General features: G+C 48.5%; 2 protein-coding genes across 2 annotated transcripts; both read left to right on the plus strand.

Annotated features, from left to right (window-relative positions):
• The first annotated feature begins 1,580 nt into the window (after window positions 1-1,580).
• On the plus strand, window positions 1,581-14,134 carry SIN3B (SIN3 transcription regulator family member B). Its single transcript, XM_054396029.1, has 19 exons — window positions 1,581-1,676; window positions 2,372-2,478; window positions 2,989-3,142; window positions 4,096-4,359; window positions 4,719-4,862; window positions 5,105-5,227; window positions 5,671-5,760; window positions 6,427-6,545; window positions 7,002-7,209; window positions 7,919-8,035; window positions 8,397-8,635; window positions 8,885-9,068; window positions 9,291-9,885; window positions 10,382-10,551; window positions 11,087-11,260; window positions 11,525-11,617; window positions 12,192-12,286; window positions 12,692-12,896; window positions 13,263-14,134. Exons 1-19 carry the CDS (start codon window positions 1,581-1,583, stop codon window positions 13,491-13,493), a joined length of 3,408 nt encoding a protein of 1,135 aa, XP_054252004.1. The 3' UTR covers window positions 13,494-14,134.
• Window positions 14,135-20,115: 5,981 nt separating this feature from the next.
• F2RL3 (F2R like thrombin or trypsin receptor 3) lies at window positions 20,116-21,880 on the plus strand. The gene is made up of 2 exons (XM_054396313.1): window positions 20,116-20,206; window positions 20,796-21,880. The coding sequence occupies exons 1-2, from the start codon at window positions 20,116-20,118 to the stop codon at window positions 21,878-21,880; spliced, it is 1,176 nt and encodes a 391-aa protein (XP_054252288.1).
• Window positions 21,881-23,449: the final 1,569 nt, after the last annotated feature.

Raw genomic sequence — 23,449 nt, forward strand, 5'->3', positions numbered from 1 at the left:
AGTTTTGGGAGTTATTTATTTACAGCTTATTACAGTTCCTTTTGCTGCTGTTAAGCTGGACACGAATCAGGGAAGAGAATGAGACTTCACAAGGCAATGATAGCAGGATCAGAGCATCCTTTGTGTTGTAAGGGAAACGTTGTACAGCAGCATTTTGTGCAACTAGGCTAGAATCCCAACCCCAGAGGCAGTGTATGAGCACTGTGGTTGGCAGCTGCAATTGCAAGCCTAGAGCTGGAGCATTCCAGCACATAGCAGAGAGAAAATATTCTGGATTCGATGGTCAGCAGTGAGTTTCAGGGCAAAGCAAGAATGGTTTCTTATATGCAAATCATCCAATGCTCTAAGAAGAGACCAGCAGCATAGTTTGGTTTTGCCCTTCTCCTCATTCTCCATGTGACCCAGTGTTACAGGACTACAAACTGCTGACAAGGCTCCACCTGAGGGAAGTGGGTTATTTTAAGTCCAACCCTACTACACAGTAAATACTTTATTCTGAGTTTGGTTTCCACAGATGCCTTACTGTCTGTACAATCTGTATACACAACTGCTACCAGAATTGTACCAACTGCAGACAGATTTGTTTCAACAACAAAAGTTGACTATACAATGCATGGGAAGTTTTGCTGCCCTAAGACCAACCCTCCTCGGTATAACCCACTCTGGATCACTGTGGCAACGTGTACAGTAAAATCCAGAAACAAAAGCGGGGAAAACTCAAGCAAGCAACTGTACAACGAAGGAAACTCTTCTGTGAGCCCAATCCATACCACTAAGCTCTCTCATAGCTGTTCAGTGGTGTGAAAACAAAGATGAACAAGATAAACTAGCGTAAACACCCAGGACTGAGACTGGGTTTCTCTTTGTGATCTTTTGCCTTAGTATCTCAGAATTACAATATTAAACACTGCTGAAAATTCCCTCGCTGTGGTTGTTCAGTCTCCTGATACCTCGGCACAGCACTACTGCTGTCGCATATCGCAGTAACAATCACCCAAGACCTGTAAATAAAAGAAAAAAGCAAAGAAACAAACAAAAAAACCCACAAAAACAAACAAAAAAAACCCACCACCAAACCCACAAACCCCCCAACCTTAACCTAATTATTTTACCTAACTACCTCAGAGCAGGCTCAGACAGAGATCAAAGAAACCGGCAGGCACTCAGTACCGCGGCCTTCCCGCACCCACCTCGGCTGTCCCCTTCTCGCCAGGTTCCCCGGTTCCCAACAGAGGCACTGGGGATCCGGGCCACCGCTGTCCGCTCAGGGCCTCGGCTCCAGCCCCAGCTACCACTGAGGCCCCCTGCCCAGTGCCGCACCGCCTCAAGTGCTCCCCTTCCGCCCCCTTCTCTAGGCCTCTCACCGGGGGCCGGACCCGCCGAGGAGGCAGTCGACGCGCGGCTCCCGCCATTGCGCTTGAACGCCGGAAGCAACGGGGCTGAGGGGCGGCGCCGATCGGGCGGCCGCGCAGGCTCCTCACAGACCCCACTGCGGGCCTCGCCGAGCCGCGTGCTGTACGCGCTGACGCAGGCGCTCCGCACGCGCTGACGGGGCCGTGCGCTCCTGTCCGACTCGCAACATGGCGGCGGGGGGCGGCGGCGGCCGGGGGGGCAGCGCCCCGCGCTGGGGTGGCGGCGGTGGCCGGGCCGCAGCACAAGAGAAGCTGCCGGTGCATGTGAGTGTGGTGACCGCTCCGGTGGCTCACCTTGCTGGGACCGTCGTGATTTTCCCCTTCCTTTATCCCCCCTCTCCATCCCAGCCCTGCGAAGGGCCCCACTCCTCGCCGCTGTCGGCCCGCCCCCACCGGCGATGGCCCTGCCCGCCCCTCCATGACCTGCCCCGTCCAGTCTGCGGCGTCGAATTCTCCTTTGCCCGCACCGTGGGGTGTTCCGGAAGCTTCTTCCCCCGGTGCCGTAGAGCAGCCCCGTACCCTGGGGTCCCTTGGGGCGGGCCCACGCCCTCCTCCTCCGGTACCGTCAACCCCCCGCCCCTGGGCTTGTTCCCCACCTCCCCTGCGTCCCCGCCCCAGCCCTCTTGTTTCCTCTGGTACCGCGGTCCTCCTCCCCGGGTACCTGCGCTTCTCTTCCCGGTACTGTGCCCTGCTCCGTGCCTTGCCATCCTCCTCCAGTACCGTGAGGTCCACCCTCCCTAGTACGACCACTGGGGCCTGCCTTCCTCAAGGCCTCTTCACCTGATACCAAATCCCCCTTCACAGGCTACTTCCACTTTCCTGGTGCTGTGGGGCTCTCCCTCGGCCCTGTTCAGAACTCCCTCAGTGCTGTAGGGTGCCCCTGTCCCTATTCAGGGGCTGTGGGGTGGCCCAGGGCCTGTTGTCCCTTTCTGGGCAACATTCATGATTTCACCCCGCAGGTGGAGGATGCTCTTTCCTACCTGGACCAGGTGAAGATCCGTTTTGGCAGTGACCCTGCCACCTACAATGGCTTTTTGGAGATCATGAAAGAGTTCAAGAGCCAGAGGTAAAGCCCAGGGCTGAGGGCAGCTCCTCAGCCTTTGCAGAATCTCTCTCTGCAGGGTCTTTCAACCTTCACACCATCTTTCCATCTCTGCAGACACACAGGCTGCCATGCTGGTCTGTCCCCTAGTAGAACAGTCACTTAATGGTGGAGGTGCTTGTCCATCTCATCATTTTCCACAGGAAAAGGCAAATCTGTTCTTACTTCTCACTCTGAAATGCAGATCTGGAAAGTAAGTGAAGAAACTTGAGTGCAGAGCCTCTTGGGACCTGCCAGCCCTAAAGGTGGTGGCTGTCTCACCCTTTTTGGGTTACCTGCACACTTCTCTGGATAACCCTCCCAGTCTGAGGCTGCAGTCCGCATCCCGTTGTCTTTGGCTCATTTCTAGGCTTGAGGTTCTCAAACTTGTTAAAAATTAATCTCTCAGAAGCCAGCTGCTTCACACACTTCAGTGATTTTCTGGGCTTACACTGAATTTCTGATTTGCAAGTAACAAACTCTTCTCCATTTTAGCATTGACACACCTGGAGTAATCCGACGTGTTTCACAGCTCTTCCATGAGCATCCTGACCTCATTGTAGGATTCAATGCTTTCCTCCCTCTGGGCTACAGGATAGAAATTCCAAAGAATGGGAAGTTAAGTATCCAGTCACCTTTGAATAGTCAGGTAGGTTATAGAGCACGTGTCACTATACATGGCTCTTGCACTATGCGTTGCATGTTGCTAATATTTTTACAGGGTTCCAAAGTCTGTGCCAATGGGCATAATATAAATGCAAAGATTTCCTCTGAAAACAGTTGTTAGTGTAGCTTACACAAAACTCCTGTTGCTGCATGAAGTGTCACCTCAACTCCAAGTACTTAGTCAGGAGCACTGCAACTGAAATTGGCTTGACACATTTCTCTAAGTTCTCACTACATGGGGTGTGTAGTGACACATTTCAGAAGGACATCCTGGATGAATTCACATTTCCAGTCCCCACAGAGAAACTAGGAAATGTATTCAGGCACTAGGCTAGAAACACCTCAGGTATTGCCGTGCAATTGCTGACACCCTGTGATGACAGACATCTGCTGCTAGTACAGATGCAATGTGTTGGCCTCTGCTACTTTGAGTTGCTGTGTGGTGGTAGCTGAAGCAGGGCTATTACCTGCATTCTGCTGATCAGCTTGGGGGTTAATTAGTAGCAGTAAATATCTTCTAAATCACAGTTCCCTTGGATCTCCCTGTTGCTTTGAAATTTAGCATCGTTCTGAGCCTTATGTTTTAATATGCTGCTTAAAAGTGACGTATCCTCTGCGGTACAGCAGTGGGGGCACTGGCTGTAGTCTGTGCTGTTTGGTGCAGCCTCTCCAGGGCAGTGGCTAATGCAGGACAGTCCAAAGCAGCAGGGAGTCAGGGGTTTTGTGAGCCAGATACAACTTGGCGGATTTTTTTAAACCTGTGGTGTTAATAAACTACGTAGGGAAGTTTATTGGCTAATCAAATCTGTTTTCTTTCTTCCTCACAAGGTAATCTTTTCTTTAGCTAAACAGCTTGAAAACCCTGATGCTGGATGACTGTTGAGCGTGCACTTCTGTTTCTGTGCAGTCACTGTCTTGCATGTCTCATGCCACTAGGTGCCCTCCGAGCCAGTTCCCAGCGCTCTCTCTGGCAGTGGGCTGCTGCTGCATTATTCCCAGGAGAATTTTCACAACCACAGTGACTGTTCTGAGGAGTTTAGGCAGCAGTTTCCATACAAAGAGGATAAATCCCAAATTCCTTTGGAGTCTGATTCTGTGGAGTTCAATAATGCTATCAGCTATGTGAACAAGATTAAAACGCGTTTCCTTGACCATCCAGAAATATACAGATCCTTCTTGGAAATTCTCCATACTTACCAGGTAAAAAAGTCTTCCAAGCAGCTGTCGGAGGATGTGTTGTCAAATGAAATTGCTGCCTATTAAACAGCTCCTATGTACTTTGTCCTACAATTTCCTCACAGATACTCACATGAAATGACAAAAATCTGAAAACCATAGAAACGTCCAGGGTCTGAGGTGTAGTGGGACCATATCTAGGTCTGTCTGTACCGCTCTTTGGCTCATTTAGTGATATCCTGTGTGGAAGGATACACTTTAAGAACCTTGGACAATCTGACAGCCCATTCACATTCATGTAGGACAAGGGTTTTGGCTAAGCTGGTGAGTTTTCTTGTATCGTGCAGTGTGGTTTTGGCTAACATTTGTGCGTATCTCTTCAGAAAGAACAGCTGAACACTAAAGGACGACCATTCCGGGGCATGTCAGAGGAAGAAGTTTTTACTGAAGTGGCAAATCTCTTCAGGGGACAGGAGGATCTACTTTCTGAGTTTGGACAGTTTCTCCCGGAGGCTAAAAGGTCCTTGGTATGTGTATGCCTAGAACAAGGCAAAACAGTGGATATTTTGTATATAGAATACATAAAGAAGATGTAGGGATGCAAAATGTTAGGGAAGAACATAGAGCCAGTGGATGAACTTTGCTCCTCTTCACTGTCTGGAATTGCACAGAACAGGTGACATAACTCCATGTTCTGCCCAGGTGTGTGGGATTCGTCGTTTGGGCTAGTCAAGAAGAGGATGCTGAAACCATGGTTTATTTTCTTCAGTTCACAGGAAATGGACCCTGTGAAGTGAACAGTGTCCAGAAAACTGAGCACGAGAAGAATCTGGAACACGGCAAGAAGCGATCAAGACCACTGCTGTTGCGTCCTGTTTCTGGTCCAGCAAAGGTATCTTGTAGCAAGGGAAGCCTTGGATTAATCTAAGCTCACCCTGTGTGGTTAGGGAATGCCTTAGGTGGAGTTGTAATGAGCAGTGTCTGAGGTATGTAGGTGTTAGGTGTGTAAAACGAAATTACTGTAGATAAAGGGAACTTCTAAAGTCTGTTAACACTAAACATCAAGACCTTCTGTCCTAAGTATTGGCTCTGGAAAGGGACAATTTATTGCTTCTACTAAGAAATTCCTTTGGAATTCGTTCTCAAGTGATCCTTTTTTTCTGTTGGTTTCTTCTTAGCTGGGAGTCATTTGATAGGGATTGCTGTGGAGGACTTGACACTGTGTGGGAACTGTGGGGTTTCAGCCTCTGCAGAGTACTGTTAGATGTCAATGAGTGGAATTTGATAGCATTTGAGTCATAACATTTTAAGTATAACTGCTGCTTCTTTTAACAGAAGAAAATGAAACTGCGAGGTACCAAAGATCTGTCAGTAGCAACAGTGGGAAAATATGGGACACTGCAAGAGTTTTCCTTCTTCGACAAGGTCGGTGTTTGGCCTGTTCTCACGTTCTGTGGACTTATTTTCAGCCATTTGTGTGGTTATTAGTTGGTTGGGATTCTGTACAATCTGTGTGTCGACCACTTTTCAAGTGGGAGAGAAAGACCAAGAAAAGAGAAAACAGGTGGGTTTGGAAAATAAATACAAATAATAACTAGCTTTTTTATGAATGCTTGTCTCTCACAGATGAGTTTGTCTCTATTTTTCAGTGATGTTTCCTCTTGGTACCAGGTGTAGTTACTGGATTATTGTTTGGAACTGAGTGGTTTTGCACATATTTGTAAAATCATAGAATGCACTGGGTTGGAAGAGACCTCTGGAGGTCACCTTGTCCAACCCCGCTGCAGTCAGCAGGGACATCCCCAACTAGATCAGGTTACTTAGAGCCCCATCAAGCCTGACCTTAAATGTCTCCAGGGATGGGACCTCTACCACCTCCCTTGGCAATCTGTTCCAGTGTTCCACCACCCTCATAGTGAAGAACTTCTCCCTAGTGTCCAATCTAAATGAACTCTTCTTCAGTATTCTCTTCTGATGTTGCAGTGTGGACAGAGGTTTCTCTCTGTACCCATGGTTCGGACTACTTAGAATGCAAACTAAACAAAAGTGGTGTTAAGTGATCTGCTCATTCCTTTCCTAACTGTGCTTTAGGTGCGTAGGGTGCTAAAGAGTCAGGAAGTCTATGAAAATTTCCTCCGTTGCATTGCTCTTTTCAACCAGGAGCTGGTCTCTGGCTCTGAGTTGCTTCAGCTAGTGACACCATTTTTGGGGTAAGTTACCACCTTCTCTGCTATATGGTACTTTTTAGCTCTTAACTCTAGTGCTCTTTGTTCACACTCCCAGTTCTGATCTCTCAAGATATAACAGAGGTGTAAACATGAAATCTTAGACCACAGCTGTGAAAAGGAGAAGTAGGTGGAGCTCTGATGTGAGCCACTCATGCTGTTTGGCTTCCAACGGAAATGGGAGAGTCACATGGGAAGGTTCAGTGACTCCTCAGTTAAGGGAAGTATTCGTGAAGTTGTGAAGGGAAATTCTTTTCCTGCCTCAAGTGAATAAAACCCAAACCCTAGGTAATTCAGAGAGAATAAGAGCAGTAAAAGGTTGTTGAAAGATTTCTCACTGCAGTGCTAAGTTTGTTTAGATTTTCTCCTTTGGTTTTACAACATGAGCATGCTTAAAAGTGTCAGTGAAATAACAAAATGCCTTTATTTGTGCTTTTGAAGGAAATTCCCAGAACTCTTTGCACAGTTCAAGTCCTTTCTCGGTGTGAAAGAGCTTTCCTTTGCTTCGCCACTGAGTGACCGATCTGGGGATGGAGTGAGTCGGGAAATAGATTATGCGTCCTGCAAGCGCATAGGGTCCAGTTACCGCGCACTCCCCAAAACCTACCAGCAGCCAAAGTGCAGTGGAAGGACAGCCATCTGCAAGGAGGTACTTTGGGACCAACCTATTCAGTCCCTGAGCACACTTTGCACTTGGGTTACTTGAAGTGGAATTGTTAGTGCCACAGCTCCTGCATGTGGATTCCTCTTTAATGCTGCTCAGCCAGCTTTGATCTCACATCGCTTACATTCATCCAATTTACTGACATGAGCATCCATGTGCGTCCATGTGGGTTTTATCTAAACCCATCTCAGATCTCATCCTTCCCTTTAATGTCTTGAGTGTGTGTGCATACACAAATGTATTCCTATAGACAGAGTATTAAATAGCCTGAAATTAATTTTCTAACAGTGGGCCGATATGGCCTGCAGAAACAATTTTTCCCTGAAAGAGTACCATGAGCCAGTGCCTTGGTCGTTCCTCTCACTGGGAACAGAAATCTGCAGCAGAGGTGCTCCCACCTCTCAGTGTCTCCTTTACTCACAGTTGCTGATTGCTGCAAAGGGATCTCAGTAGTTTGGGAGGTGACTGAAGGTGCTTTTGAGCTTTCTGAGCAGGGCCCTGGCACAGTTCCATATAGACTTCTAGTATTCTGAGGAGCCATCATGACATCGTGACTTGTGAACTAAGTTTGAAACTTCCAACAGAAATTCAGGGAAGAACTGTGCGAAAATAAACAAGAGAATTATCAGGCCTAATGAGAACAGCTCAGGGCTCCCAAGGCTCCCTTCAGTGTCATGTCTTTGCACTGTTGCAGGTGTTAAATGATACCTGGGTTTCATTTCCATCTTGGTCTGAAGACTCCACTTTCGTCAGCTCCAAGAAGACCCCTTATGAGGAGCAGCTACACCGTTGTGAAGATGAGCGGTTTGAGGTACCTCTGCTGCTGAGCCTCTTGTCTGTGCCTCCTCAGAAAGGCAGAATTCTAGCTAGGAGGGCTTTGAATTAATTGGTGGTCACCTACTGAAAGTTCTATTATTGTTCATTGGCTTGAGATCGAGTTTGGTGTTTTCCACTTGCTTGGAGTCTAACTGCTCCTTCTAGGCATGAGTCCAGTTCTATGCATGTTACCTTTGGGAGGACTGGTGGGGATGCGCTTTCCAGCCAGAAACCTTGCTGATGCTTCTTGGGGGCACACAGTGGGACTGGGATCCACCCCACAATCCTGGCACCGCTGGTCTCCATTTTCCTGCTCTGCCTTTTCTTACACCACATCTCTTGTGAACTCTTCACAGTTGGATGTTGTCTTGGAGACCAATTTAGCCACAATACGTGTGCTGGAGAGTGTGCAGAAAAAACTGTCTAGGCTGACTCAGGAGGATCAGGAGAAATTCCGTCTAGATGACTGCTTGGGAGGGACGTCAGAAGTGATCCAGCGCAGGGCCATCTATCGCATCTATGGCGATAAAGCACCAGAGATCATCGAAAGTCTTAAGAAAAACCCAGTTACTGCAGTTCCTGTTGTTCTCAAGAGGTAATTCCCTTCTTCTGTGTTCGGCTGTGTTCTCTTAAGAGACTGATAAATGATTCCTAAAGCCTTTTTAAACAGCTGTTTTCTGTAGATGTTGTTTGAAGGGAAAACTCATCTTCAGTGGTGCTGCTTTTGTTAAATCACCTTTGCTTCCAAGAGTGCTGACAAATTCTTGGTGCGTTCACATTCAAACGTTTTGTCTGCATTTCTGTGGTATCTTTTTGAGCTGAAGCACATTGTCCTTCTGTATAGATTGAAAGCAAAAGAGGAGGAATGGCGGGAAGCCCAGCAGGGCTTCAACAAAATCTGGCGGGAGCAGTATGAGAAAGCCTACCTGAAGTCCCTTGACCACCAGGCTGTCAACTTCAAACAGAATGACACCAAAGCTTTGCGCTCCAAGAGCTTGCTGAATGAAATTGAGAGTGTCTATGATGAGGTATGTATGCTTATAAATAACCTACCCTGTGCCTTCTCCATCTTTAGTATTTAGATGCTGACGTAGCACCCAAGACCTTGTGGAAGTGGCAGTGCTCTGAAGAGTTCTCTGTCAGAAATGACTGTCCCAAGCACAGCATTAATCCTGGCTTATTTCTTCTGGCAGGAATGGCTCTTGAGCACGGATTGGAAGGATCTTTATCTATTTGTCTCTTGATTTCAGCATCAGGAGCAGCATTCAGAGGGAAGAAGTTCATCCACAAACGAGCCTCATCTTATCTTCATCTATGAAGATAAGCAGATTTTGGAAGATGCAGCATCTCTCATCAGCTATTATGTAAAGCGGCAGCCCACTATCCAAAAGGAGGATCAAGCCACCATCCGGCAGATAGTGCACCACTTCATACCTGAGCTGTTCTTCTCTCAGCCCCGTGAGCACGGCATTTCTGAAGAATCAACAGATGAGGACAGGGAAAACCATCAGGGGCAGAACCTGGATACTCCTGAGCTACGGAAAAAACATGTGCCTGGGCCTCCAAACAGTCCTTTGGAGGCCAAAGCGACCTTCTGTGATGTGACAGCTGCTGAGCCCCACAACACTCTGGATGATGTCTACAGCCTGTTCTTTGTCAATAACAATTGGTATTTCTTCCTCCGCCTTCACCAGACTCTGTGCTCAAGGCTCCTAAAGATTTATCGCCAGGCTCAGAAGCAGCTTCTAGAATACCGGACTGAAAAGGAGAGAGAGAAGCTCCTGTGTGAGGGAAGGAAGGAAAAAAACAATGATCCAGCCATGGAACTGAGGCTGAAGCAGCCAAGTAAGAATAACCCAGCCCATAGTCTGTTCTTAATGCTCTGGTTGCTGGTGCTCGATGGTGTGTAGCTGATAAACTGAGACCAGCAGGCAAGTCTGCAAGGAATGTGGAGGTGCAGTGCTCCCTGTGGTTTGTGGATACAGCTAATTCAACAGCATAGCCAGTTTGTCATTTATCTCAAGGGCCCTCCCAGGTGGTGCATAGAGAATTCACACAAGCCCACTGGTGTCAGATGTTCTCAGGTGTCTCTTTGTGTTAATCTGTTACTTTGATTTAACGTGTAAGTGGCTCCACAATGAAATAGTTAACTGCGCAGGGCAGTTGTGGAAGTGCATGAGATAAGACTGTTCAAGCCTGTCAGCACTCCTTACAGAGAGCTGTCTGTCAGCATGTTCTCCATCCTGAATGTCATGGTTCTTGAGCAGTGCTGTTCTTTGTATCTCGTGACTTTACTCTGCCTCCTCCATGTGTTAAGTGCCTGCACTTTTTCCCTGCCCAGGTGAGGTGGAACTGGAGGAGTACTACCCTGCCTTCCTGGACATGGTGAGGAGTCTTCTGGATGGGAACATCGACCCAACGCAGTACGAGGACACCTTGAGGGAGATGTTCACCATCCACGCCTACATCGGCTTTACTATGGACAAGCTGGTGCAGAACATTGTCCGCCAGGTAACTCATGGTGGCCAGGCTGTGCTTGGGGGCTGCATTTCTCTCTGCCATAGACAGAGGTTTCTCACAGTGCCCTGCAGTGCAAGCACTCATGAAAGAAATCTAGAGAGAGGAAACACCAATAGACATTGAGATAGTTCAGCTTCAGTACCGGAACCACTTCAGGAGATTTACTGCTACTGGCCTTTTCCAACTTTTTTGAAGTTCCAATCTTTTCAGAACTCTGCCATTCCCAAAGTACATCTGAGGCAAAAAGAAGGTCCAGTACTTTTGACTCTAGTCTGTCTTTGGGTTGCAGTTTTGTTCTAGTTAAGGTACAGCAGCCCCTTGCTCTTCTCTGTTCCTTTTACTGCAAAGTGATGAAAAAGTGAATTGTGGGAGGTGTCTGGAGTTGACACTTTGGTGCCTCACCTTGGGGGTGATGCTGTGCTGGGTTTTGTGCTCCTTTCACAACAAACTGGACTTAACTCTTGGCCAGACTCGCTGACTGAATTCCTGGGGGTTTTTTTTGGTTTTTTTTTTTTTTTTTTGGCAGCTTCACCATCTAGTCAGTGATGACATCTGCTTGAAGGTTGTTGAGCTCTACCTGAATGAAAGGAAGCGAGGTGCTGCTGGAGGTAACCTGTCCTCTAGGTGTGTCCGGGCAGCAAAGGAGACCAGCTATCAGTGGAAGGCTGAACGTTGCATGGCAGATGAAAACTGTTTCAAGGTAAGAACTTGCTGACAGGAAACTTAGACTGTGGCATTTTACCTGCAGGAAGTGGGTTTGGAAGCTCTGAGACCACCACAATGGTGAGAGCAGTATGGAGAGAAAGCACCAAGATCAGAGCATAGACGGTGAAGTGACTTACTGGCTCCCTGAAAAGCTCTGCTGCTTACTGCTCTCCTGCTGTCCAAAGGACTTGTTTTGAATGCACAACATTTTATTGTGAACTCCTGTGGCCAACATCCTGTGCCTGTGGCTTTGTTACAGGTCATGTTTCTTCAGCGGAAGGGACAAGTAATCATGACCATTGAGCTGCTTGATACAGAAGAAACCCAGACAGAAGACCCTGTGGAGGTCCAGGTAATGTCACAGTCACCATGGAGTCTGGTGTACCAGAGAAAAAGCAGATATCTAAGAATGCTTGCTCACTTGTTCCAAACAGTGGGGCTTTGCCAGAAGGATAAGTTTGCCTGGGAGGTGGGAAGATGACCTGTGAGGCTGTGGTCATTGAGAGAAATAGGCATGCTAAATGGAGCCGCCTGGGTTCCAGTTGGTGCTTGTTGCCTCTTGTCCTGTTACTGGGCACCACTAACAGGAGTCTGGCCCCATCCTCTTGCCCCCCACCCTTTAGCTCTTGCTGAGCATCGATCAGATCCTCTGTGGGGCAGCTCTTCTCCAGGCTCAACATCTCCAGGGCTCTCAGCCTTTCCTTCTCACAGAGATGCTCCAGGCCCCTCAGCATCTTTGTGACCTTTGCAGGGTTCTCTCCAGTAGTTCCCTGTCTCTATGTAACTGGGGAGCCCAGAACTAAGCCCAGTAGATACCTTTTCAACATGCATTTCAATTCATACAGTTTCAACATAAATCAGCTTCACAAATTTGCAGAAACTTTTGATGAGAGCGAAATCTGACTTGCAATGGGTCTCTTGTGTAGCACCTGGCTAACTACATGGAGCAGTATGTTGGGGTGGAAGGAGCTGTGAGCAACCAGAACGATGGGTTTTTGCTGAAGCCAGTCTTTCTGCAAAGGTGAGCACACCCTGAGCCCCACCTGCAGCAGCTGCTCCTGCCTGCTTGCGGCAGCACTGGTGCTGTGCCATGCAGGCCGCTCCCAGGAGGCACACTCACCTCCGAGGGCCAAAGGGGCTGCTGCAGGCCAGTGCACTGCATAAGAACGAGGGGAAAACATTTGTGCCCGCTGCAGGAGGTTTGTGCACGAAACTGGTTAGAGTGGAATGGGACTCTGAATAATCCCTCTGAGGGATTGCCTAGTTTGTTGCCATTTCACTAAATGTCAGTGTGTGGAGGGAGATCTTAGAGTCTTAAAACCAGATGCGGGAATACAAATTTCATACTTCTGCTGCCAGCTCTGCTAGCGTAGGAGAAGGGACAACCAAGAGTGACACTTGCTCCCCAACCCTTGTTCTTCTCTAGAAACCTAAAGAAGTTTCGCAAGTGGCAGTGTAAGCAAGTGAGGGCTCTGCGCAGCGAAGTGAAGAGCTCCTGGAAGAGGCTGATTGGGGTGGAAAGTGCCTGCAATGTGGACTGCCGCTTCAAGCTCAACACCCACAAGATGATGTTCATCATGAACTCAGAGGATTACATGTACCGTCGGGGAGCTCTCTGCAGGGCCAAGCAGGTGCAGCTCCTCTTGTTACTCTTTCTGCAGCTCAGGCAGTAGCTGAGGTTGAACATGTGAGCCAAAAGACACGTACCCATATGAAGTCTTGTGGCTGAATTCCTGGCAGCTAGACCCAGAAGTTACTACTCTGTTGGGTGAAACATGGAGGAGAGCTGCTAAATGCTCTGTACTTTGGTGCAATTCAGCAGCTTTTTCTATGCCATGCAAAGTACGAGGGGGAGTGGCAAACCTTAGGAAGCAGTTTCCTGGTTTACTGTTGGTGGTGTGTTTAAAGCATGTGTAACTCAGACAGGAAAAGAGGTGGTGGGGGGGTTGGCTTCTCTGTCAGAAACCTATCAGTGATCTTTACTGTCCTGTTTTCAGGTGCAGCCAATGGTACTGCTGAAGCACCACCAGCAGTTTGAAGAGTGGCACAATAGGTGGCTAGAAGAGAATGTGACCATGGAGGCAGTTGATGTAGTCCAAGACTGGCTGATGGGAGATGAAGATGAGGAGATGGTGCCCTGTAAAACCACTTGTGAGACAGTGAATGTCCACGGGGTCCCAGTGAACAGATACAGAGTTCAGTACAGCCGCCGTCCAGCTTCACCGTGAGCAGAGACTAGTTCCTGGGACCAAGACAAGTGGGAGTGTTGCTGGTGAAACACATATACTGAGAACAGTGGTGGGAATGCAGTGTATGAGTTACTAATATTTATCCAAACAGCATTTTACTTTGGATTATAATGTATTTTCTATATGGCATAGACTTGTCTCCTTGCAGTGTGATCCCCCAGCCATAACAAAGAGACTTTTAAACCTTTATAGGAAGAGGGCTCTCAGCATGGCCACAAACCCTGTGAGAGTTTCCTAGCTCCAGGCCACTGCTGACTAGTCAATGCTGCAAGGCTGAGTGAGGGGTTCTGGGCAAGTTTAGAGATGGAGCTAGGCTGGTGTTTGAGCAGATGCTGGCAGCTGCTTCCACTTTGAAGGTTTAATGTTCCCTATCTTGCTGAATTTATGCCATCTTGCAGCCTGCAGAGCTCTTCAGTGTAACCTCTGAGTGCCAGCAGGACTGAAAGCAGCTGGCTCAGGTTGCTCAGCCCATGACGAGCAGCTTCATCTTCTCTGTGCTAATGAGGCAATGAGCACAGCGTGGAAGTGCCAAAACTGAGATAAGGATGGAGGGCACACCAAGTTCTCTGGCTCTCACTCGAACACAGTATTTCTGGAGCATCAGCTAAGGGAAGAAACTCTGAGCTGCAGTTTGTGGCACAAGGCAGCCCAGGCCTGTCAGCTCTCCCTCTGTTGTGCACTGGACCCTATCTTGTTGCTTTGTGAACTTGGGACCTGCTGCTTCCTCTGCTTTCACAGACCTGGAGCTGCTTGCAGCTTGTGCTTGGGGAGGTGTATCCATTGTGAGGTCTGGCCTATTTTTTGTGTGTGTGTGGGGGCGGGGGGGGTGTTTTGTATTTTGCATGTTGATTGGCAGCCTCCGTAGACTCTGTGCCCAGGCGCTTTGTTTTCCTCTTGTGTGCCCGGCCTCGGTGGTGCTGCAGGCTTGCACCACTCCAGGAGCAGCAGCAGCTGGCGCTCCGGCAGCACGCTGGAGCCCGGCTTTGTCCCGGCTACTTTGCTCTTCCTGCTGGGTCAGCACAGCTGCTGCGTCCTCGGTGACACACGGAAAGCTGTAACGGGCAGAAGCTTTTCCGCTGAACCGTCTCTACTTCTAGCTAAGCTTCCTTGCAGTGGAATCGAACAAACCCCTGCTCTGAACCGTGCAGAACCCCACCTCCCTTGTGACTCAATCTGTTGAAAAAAAAAAAATCAAGATTTTGTTGTCTGTCCTCGATCCCTCTTGTTTCTGAGGGGCCAAAGGCAAGCACACTGTCCGTGGAGTGTATTACAAATACAGTGTCTTGAGGCAAATCCAGCCGACTCTCAGCTATGCCTGCAGCTTTTTCCTGGCTTTTAGGGGAATAACCCCCCGACCCCCATATTTTCTGTGGCTTTGATCTCAGTTATAATTTCTGCCAGACTGAAGTAGTAGCCTGCAGGATTTGTCCTGGGTTATTTCCACTGTACAACACTGGTTTTGCAATTGTCTCTTTTGACAGCAGAAAAATTGGCCTTTGGGGTACATTTAATAGAAAACTGTACTGACTCTTTGTCTTTTTGTGCAAAATAATCTGTAGGAGGGAAGGAGGGGGGCCAGTCTCTGGCATTTGTGGCCACTTGCATAACTACTGCCAGCACAGGACTTCGTCAGAAGCTCATGTTCTTGTTGGCTGGTTGTCTGCTAAAGTTTGGTTACTGAAATGGTCTGAAGGTTCTTCCCCTTCCACAGCAGAGTTCTGGGGGCTGGGTGGAGGAGCAGGGGGATGAGCCCAGTGCGAAGCACAGGATCCCGTTTTTGCTTCTAGACAGCTCAGCAAAATACACCTCAGTCATGTTCACCTCTCCACTGTTCTCCAGTGGAGATGACAACTGTGCCAAATTTTATGAGTTTATGATACAGAAAAATGTTTACTAGGAAATAGGTTGCAACTTGTGGCTTAAAATGCATTTGATTCCACATGTCCTGAGGTGCAGGAGGGTCACTGCCTGCACACCGTCCTGTTTCACCTCCCCATTTTTAAGTGTACTTCAGGTAGTTTTAAGCATCCTTATTTTGTAAACCTTAATTTATGATCTGAATGGATTAAATAAAGACTTTTGCCCTTGCCAGTACTCTTGTCTCCCAAGGGATAGCAGCAAATGATGCGAATGGCGTCAGCAGGCAGTGCAAGCTTGAGAGGGGCTTGCTTAATGGCTGAGAGTTTAAGCTCGACTGCTGTGTCAGTGCTAGCACAACCTTGATTCAAGAGTTTGCTCTTCTATTTTTTTGAAGGATCTTTGCTTTTGGGCTTGTAATTGCTTTGCCAGTTCTTTGAATGTAGTTTTTTTATATTTATTTGCACATTCAAGTAAAATAAAATACTGATTTTAAAAGTCTGCAGCTCTCACTGCTTAAAATTTATTTTAAGTTAAACTTTCTGCCACTCTCCAGAATTTACAGAATCACAAAAAATCCCTACATGGTAGGGGTTGGAAGGGACCTCTGAAGATTGTCTAGTCCAACCCCCCCTCCTATAGCCTGGTGTGGCAGTTTAGGCTGGGTGCCCCCTCCTACTGCCACATAAATTACACCTCTGGTGTCCTGGGTGCCCACCCAATAGGGGTGGACACAGGAAACGACGTATTTCTACCCATAAATCCTGCGCCCTATAAATCCATCTGCAAAGTCATTATCTTTCTCTTTCTTCCCTCTCTGCTCCCATGGGAGATGTCCTCTCTTATCGGGTAATGCCAGGGGAGTATCTTCTTGGCCTCTTAGGCCTGTCTAGGCCTAATGCCAGGAGGAGAATGGAGGAGGGGGGGCAGTCTCAGACCTGGCCAGCCTGAGACTTGCCTAGCAGTGGGAGAAAGGGAGGGAAGAAAGAGCCCTGGGAGTTTGGGTATACCCTCAGGTGTGGGGAGAAGGGAAGGATTGGGAAGCCTCTGGGTGTTATGTAAGGGGCTCTGTATGCTTTTGGGATGTTCTTTGCCACTATGCTTTGTAGTGTTTTGTAGTTTCACCAATTGCTTTTCCATTTAAACTTTCCATCACTCTCCAATCCGTTTGTGTGAGTGTCATTCTTTTGTCCCTTTTGGGGCAAGAGACAATCTGTCTGGCCCCAAACCAGTACACCTGGTCACCTAGGAAGACATCCACATGGGTCTTGAATGCCTTCAGAAAAGGAGACTCCACAATCTCTTTGGGCAAACTGCTCCAGGGCTCCACCACCCTCAAAGTGAAGAATTTTTGTCTTTATGTTTACATGGAACCTATGTTCCAGTGCAGGAGCAATTGGTGGTCTTGCACCTGAAACTGGACTTTAAATGGTAGAAAAATGCAGTTGGAAAGCTGGATGAACTTCTCTGCTAGACAAGCTGCAGGATGTTAGGGTTTGATGTGTGCCAGCTTACTTACAGTTGTCCAGCAGGCAGCAAATTTCTAACCCTACCCATGCTGAGAAGTTAGTGCGCAGTAAGCATATGGAGCTATAGCACTGGTTAACAAAGAAGGGAAATAAATTTCCTGTGAGGGGTGTGCAACAGGAGCTCCCATGGAGGAAGACAGTGGGGGTGGATCCACGGCCATGCCTGCTGCCAGGACCTCTCAGAGCAAAGGTCCTCAGCTGGGTGAGAGCAGAGGCCATAGGGTGGCACAGCTGCTCCCTGCAGAGATGGGTCTCCAGGGGAAGCAGCATGCAGTGCCAGGCAAGTGTGGGTTTAGCACAGGTTGGCTGGTTTCTAGCAGCACCTTTGCCATGAGAGGTGTGGCACAAAAACCTGGTTCAGGCCTGGCCCCCAAATGTTGGCAAGCTAAATACAACTGAAGCCACTGAAGAGAAGCTCTAGGAGCTAGAGGCACATCTGCTACAGGTTAAGACAATACTCCAACCGTGAAAATAACTTTCCACCCGCCTTTCCCTCAACCTCCTCACATTTCTGGGCAGTAACATGTTGAGCTTGCCTTCCCTGTGAGCTCCGCATAACAAGTGAATGTGCAGATTTTGCAGATCAGGCCATGGTGATGTGACCCAGATCTGATAGGAGTTTCCTTGACATCATCCTCAACACTTCCGTTGCCATAACAAAAGACAACTCCGCTTTCTCTGCCGGTATTATTTTCTCACAGGGTAACAAACTGCTGCTCTCCCAGGAACAATCCTCAGATGCATAAATTGCATGGAATCGTTTGATTAACGTGATGCCTCAGAGGCCACTTTATACTAGACTTCTCAAAGAGGTCTTGGACTTGTCACAAAGAGGACATTCCCTGCGCTCACAGGGAGAGACAGCTGGATCTGATATTTCCCAAGAGCGGTTGGAGAGCTCAGCAAGTGGACAGCTTTGGCAAGGACAGAGAAAGAAAGACAGCTTAAAAGTATCTTTCAGGTTTGCAGGATGGAACAAGAATTAGCAGTTTTCTGAATTAAGGCAGCACCAGTATTTCAGGCTCTATTTTTGTTTACGTGTGTCCCTGTCACAGTGATGCACAGAGAGAAAGACAGGGCTGAGAAGCAGTGAGCTTTAAAACCCCCAGCCTGTTTTCTAGCATTATGACTTCTGGGTTCAGAGCCATGGAATAAAAAAGCACCTTCTCCCACAAGATGATCTATTGCACAACAAATTACTTTAAAACCAAATTGTTACCCCACAGGGCAGGGATCACACGACTTGAATAGATGTTAACAAGCTGTGACAAACCTCTGGCATCAGAATTTTCACACAAGCTGGTTTTCATCTAAAGCAGTCACTAAAGATCTCACAGCATCTGAAGAAATGAAGGCTACAGAGGCGTAACCTTGCTCTGCTCCACTCCAGAAACCTGGCCCTAGGAAGCAGGGCTGCAATTTGCACACTATCTGAGCCTGATTATGGCTAATTTTTTGCATACAGAGCATGGAAAGGATCCTGGCTGAGGCATGGAAAATACGTGGCCACATGAGTCACTCTGTAATGGTTCATAAATCCTGAGAGAATCACAAAAGCAAACCATCTAACGCTGCATTTTTCCCTGTCCCTGCCAGTGGAACTCTACCTCTCAACATGCTCGGCCCAAGGATGTGAGAATATGGTGAAAGCAAAGGAAATAGGGTCATTTTCTCCTTGGAACACAGGAATCTCATCAAACAGCAGTCAGGCTTAGATTTGCAACCTTTACAGAAGAGGCCATTCATAAGCTGGGGAGAAAGAAGTCAACTGCTCCTCAGGTTGCCAAACCAAATTTACAGTTCCTACTGCCCAGACTCTGGCTCTTGTCTTCACTCCCTTGTGAAGCCAGGCAGGGGACTGGAGAGCAGCAGCCCAGAAACCAGCAACTTCTCAAGTGATGACCTCCTGTCCTGCTGGCTTACCCAGCTGGTGACCACCAGAAAGTGGTCATGCTGAGGCTCTTACACAGGTGACAGGATTTGGGACTTGCTGTGTAAGGCAGAGCATGGAAAGGATTTACACTCTCAAGGGGGCGGGGAGGGGAGGCAAGCCACAAAGGCTCTTGAAGGTTCAGGTAACTTCTGCCAGTCCCCCTTACCACATCATGAGTTGTCTTCTCCATATACCCAGCAGGTATGAAGCAGCAGCAAACCACAGCTCTGAGCTAACACAGAGAGCTCAGCCCTCTTGGGGGTTACCTGGGTGGAAAAACACAGCTCCTCTTGGGCAAGAGCAGCTGAAATTCACCATTATCTACCCAAAAGCAGACTTCCTGCATACCCCTGTCAGGCCCCTTTCCTGCTGGATGGAGCAGCTCTCCCTGTGCCGGGCAGTTTATCAGCGGAAACACAGCACAGCTCTCAAGCCCTGGGACTGGCCACTTAGCCTCTGTGTGGTAGGACGCCAGGCTGATGCTAGTGCTGATGCTTTCAAATGCAAACACCTCCGAACCACTGCATTTTAATCATCCTCTGCAGCGAGGTCAAGAAAGGAGCATGCAGGAGCTTTGTGCCCTCTTTAGCCAGGGAGCAGGAGCAGACATAAAGGTGCAAGAGAATTCCAAAAGGCCCAGCCTGATCTGGAGGCTGCAAGGCAGACACTGAAAACCTTTAACTGTCACAACATGAGGCTGCAAGAGGCCGGTGCCACCCCTGGGAGATGGGGAGAATCATCTTGATCTGCAGCTCTCCTGCTCTTCCATTACTTATCTGTGTTTCTGCTTAGTCTACGCTACCAGAAAACATTTTTGAATCAGGGAGTGGGGAAAGGCCTCAAATCTCACACAGAGCCAGTTCAGTCTCTCTTGGGTTGAAGGATGCTTGACACAGGAGGTCAGAAGTTCAGTTTACACTCTAAACCAAATTCAGACTGCATCAAATCTGACCATATTTGTTATTTCCAGGAATATTCTGGAGCAGGAAGGAGACCCAAGTGAGTCACTCGAGCCATCGTCTAGCTGTGACGATGAAGCACAACCTCCAAATACTGTGGATGGGGATAGGCCCTCCCAGCCCTGCATCCCACACTGGAGCTAAGGCTCTGCTTGGTCACCGCTCGTGGATGTGGTGACAGCCCTGCAGGGCCCATCCTGGGGGGTGAGCCTGGTGCTTCCGTGAGTTAAGGGCTAACAAAGGAAACGCACAAGCAGGGTCACCAAGGCTGCCTGTCCTGCGGGCTCTGGGCACAGCCGTGCGTGGCTGGAGCCAGCAGCAGGATGGAGACCTTCAGGAGCAGATGGCTGTCATGGGGGCTGGTGCTGTGCTGTGCCTTCTGGAGACTCTGCCTGACCTCTGCAGACTATGATGGTGAGTTGTAGATCATGGAGTCAAAAATTGCTGCTTCTGAAAGCACTTGGTGCCTTTGTGAGACCCCTGAAAGCTTTCTTCAAAGCTGCCCCATGGAAGCACACTGCTTCAGCTCTATACTTGCTGTAGTTGTGGCAGGAGGTGATGTGGGAGAGGAAGAAACTGGGGTGGAAGACAGTGGTAAGAAACTTGAGAGTGCCTGAAACCAAAATCTTTAGCTAAAAGTCAGATCCCCCACAGCCATGACTTTACCCTGGAGTGGCCCCAAGCCTTGGGATTCTTTTGGAAGCTGGGCAGAGGTTTCCCAGGCCTTCTGAGAGCTGTGCAACACAGCAGACATTCGTGAACTGGGGGCAGCCCTGCACATTTTCAGTGGGGGTGCTGGTGGCGGCTCCTGCACACCTAACGCTATGAGCCAGCTTCTTCTGCCCATCACACAACGGCATTTTACAGAAAAAAACCCAAACATTTTTAGGGACCCCAACACAAAGTGCAAACCTTTAGGGTAAGTGCTTGACATGCAGCCTGCTCTGCAAAGCTCAAGGGCACCTACAGGAACAGCCAGTAACAGCCTGCATTTCTCTGACAGATTACTCTCAGAATAGCACCCACGAGCAGGTGACACCAGAGGTCACAGCGTGCCCCCGATCCATTCCCAGTGAAAAGGCCACCATAGACAATGTCACCTACCTGCTGGTCCGTGAGGCCACGCGTGCTCAGCTGGGCAGCGTGGTCACGGTGAGGCTCATCCCCTGCCTCTACAGCCTGGTCTTCCTGCTGGGGCTGCCTTCCAATGGGTTGGCCCTCTGGGTCCTGGCCACCCGGGCTGAGAAGTTGACCTCCACAGTCTTCCTGATGAACCTGGCTGCAGCAGACCTGCTGCTCGTCCTGGTGCTGCCCTTCAAGATTGTGTACTATTTCCTGGGGAACCACTGGCCCTTTGGGGAGGGCCTGTGCCGGCTGACCACAGCCTTCTTCTACGGGAACATGTACTGCTCTGTGCTGCTGCTCACCTGCATCAGCGCCGACCGCTACCTGGCCGTTGTGCACCCCTTCTCCTCGCGTTCCTTCCGCACCCCTGCCTTTGCTGCCGCCACCTGCGCCGCCATCTGGCTCTGTGCTGCCCTGCTGACGCTGCCCCTGACCCTGCAGCAGCAGTCCTACCCCCTGTACGGGGCAGACCTCATGCTCTGCCATGACGTCCTCCCCAGGCAGGAAGAGGAGGCCTATTTCTTCTACTACTTCATCTGCCTGATCGCCTGTGCCTTCCTTGTCCCACTGCTGGTGATGCTCTTCAGCTACTGCTCGGTGCTGCACGTGCTCCTGCGCAGTGGGAAGCGCTATTCCTACTCCGTGAAGCTCACAGCTCTGGTGCTTTTCACACTTGTGGCCTTCTACACTCCCAGCAATATTCTCCTCCTTGTTCACTACTCCAGCTATAACTGCAAGCGCTATGGCAACCTGTACAGCAACCTGTACATCAGCTACATGGTGAGCCTGGCCATCAGCACCTTCAACAGCTGTGCTGATCCCTTTGTCTACTACTACGTTTCTGAGGACTTCAGGAATAAGGTGAGAAGGAAATTCTTTGGTCATAGGAAACAAAATACCACATCCCTAAAAACTTCCAAGGAAACACTGCCTCAAAAGAGTTCTAAAGACTCCCTGGTGTAAGCCTCCATCCCAGCTCCCTGCTCCCACCACACTCACAACATACGATGGGGATGAGATGACAACACTGGGATTCCACAAGTTTCCTCCAGAGCAGTGAGAAGCATTTCCTGGGAGACAAATCCTCTCTCCTTCCTGCATAACTAAGATCAAACAAATATGGGCCACAGGATTCCTTGAGAAGTGTGGAGTCCAGCCAAGACGTGGAGTGTTTTGACATGGACAGATCTGTTACTGGGACACTGCATGCAGCTTCTCAGATGGTCACACATTGCCAGGGATGCTCTTGCCACACACCTAGGTCTGGTGTTTCCAGCGTATCTTGCAAGCTCATTGCTATCTGTGTGCTGTTTCTGTTTCTGCTAGTACTAGGAAGTGCCTGGGTGAGAGGGACTCTTCTGAACTAAAATATTCTGTCAAGAGAGTGTAGAGCTCTGGCTTTTCCAGCAAACACATCATGGACTTGTTTAGTCAGCAGCACCACAGTAATGTCAGCCCATGGTTGGTAACAAGGGTAAAAACCCCATGTACTAATCCCTGTCTTTGCAAATAACCCATTGCAGCTACAATTTCTGTGGGGCGAAGGCCATATGAAGGGATTGTTTTTAAAAGCTATGATGTCTTTTGAAGGGAAATCAATTAAAGAACTGAGAAAACTCTTGCTCTGGATCTCCACACTTCTGTGTAATGTCACACACATTTCAAGAGCTGTCTCTTATGAAAAGGTGTCCAAGCTTCTTGTGATGGAACTTGTTGCAAATTTGACAGAATGCAGCCAGCTCAGCTCTTGGACACAACCTAGGCATATCCCAGCCAGCAGCAGGGTAGAAAATGAGCAATAAACCACCTCAGTGTTCCTGAATTCTTTTTTTTTACAGTAAAGGTGTGACCAAACAGACAGACAGGCTGCACTGGGAGTAAGAAGAGACAGACAATATTGTCTTAAAATCAGTTTTTAATTAAATATTTATCAGATTCTAAACCAAACCGTTTTCTGGACTCAGACTTGCTAAGATTTGTGTGCATAAACCAAAAATAATCACAGAGCTGCACTCATAGGTATGTGTAGGGGAGAAACACAGGTGAGAAACTAGAACCTATCTGCTGGGTGCAGTCCTGCATGTGCGGGGGGTGCCAGCTGCTGAGCACAGGAGGCTTTTCCCACTTAGTCAGAAATAGCAAGCACTGAAAAAACACAAACCCCCCCCCAAAAAAAAAAAAACCAAAAACCAAACAAACAAAAAAACAACCCAACCAGCAAACCAACAAAAACCCCAAATCCAACCCTAATCCCCAAATTGAGATGGGGTTGTCTAAAGAGATGATCTGTTCACAACACTGAAACACAGTGTAATTAACAGGTAACTGTGCATTAGGTGGCAATAGCTGACATCTGCAAAGCAAGTGCTGTTGTTTCAATGATGTTCCTCAAGCAAGCTGCACATTCTTCTGGTGTTTGTTTTCTACTGAGACTAAGGCAAGGAACAAGGGAAGAGACAAGGTGAAAGCACTTGAACAAGAAAGAGCAAAAGACCTATTGCTTTAAAATAAATACCATGGTAATGACTGCTC

The sequence above is a fragment of the Indicator indicator genome, chromosome 36, assembly GCF_027791375.1.
Source record: "Indicator indicator isolate 239-I01 chromosome 36, UM_Iind_1.1, whole genome shotgun sequence".
NCBI classification, from domain to species: domain Eukaryota; kingdom Metazoa; phylum Chordata; class Aves; order Piciformes; family Indicatoridae; genus Indicator; species Indicator indicator.

Coding starts and splice junctions, on each gene's coding strand:
- SIN3B (XM_054396029.1), top strand. CDS start 1,581: ATGGCGGCGGGGGGCGGCGGCGGCCGGGGGGGCAGCGCCCCGCGCTGG. Junction 4,360..4,718: donor AAATTCTCCATACTTACCAG/GTAAAAAAGTCT, acceptor GTATCTCTTCAG/AAAGAACAGCTGAACACTAA. Junction 4,863..5,104: donor CGGAGGCTAAAAGGTCCTTG/GTATGTGTATGC, acceptor TATTTTCTTCAG/TTCACAGGAAATGGACCCTG.
- F2RL3 (XM_054396313.1), top strand. CDS start 20,116: ATGGAGACCTTCAGGAGCAGATGGCTGTCATGGGGGCTGGTGCTGTGC. Junction 20,207..20,795: donor GACCTCTGCAGACTATGATG/GTGAGTTGTAGA, acceptor TTTCTCTGACAG/ATTACTCTCAGAATAGCACC.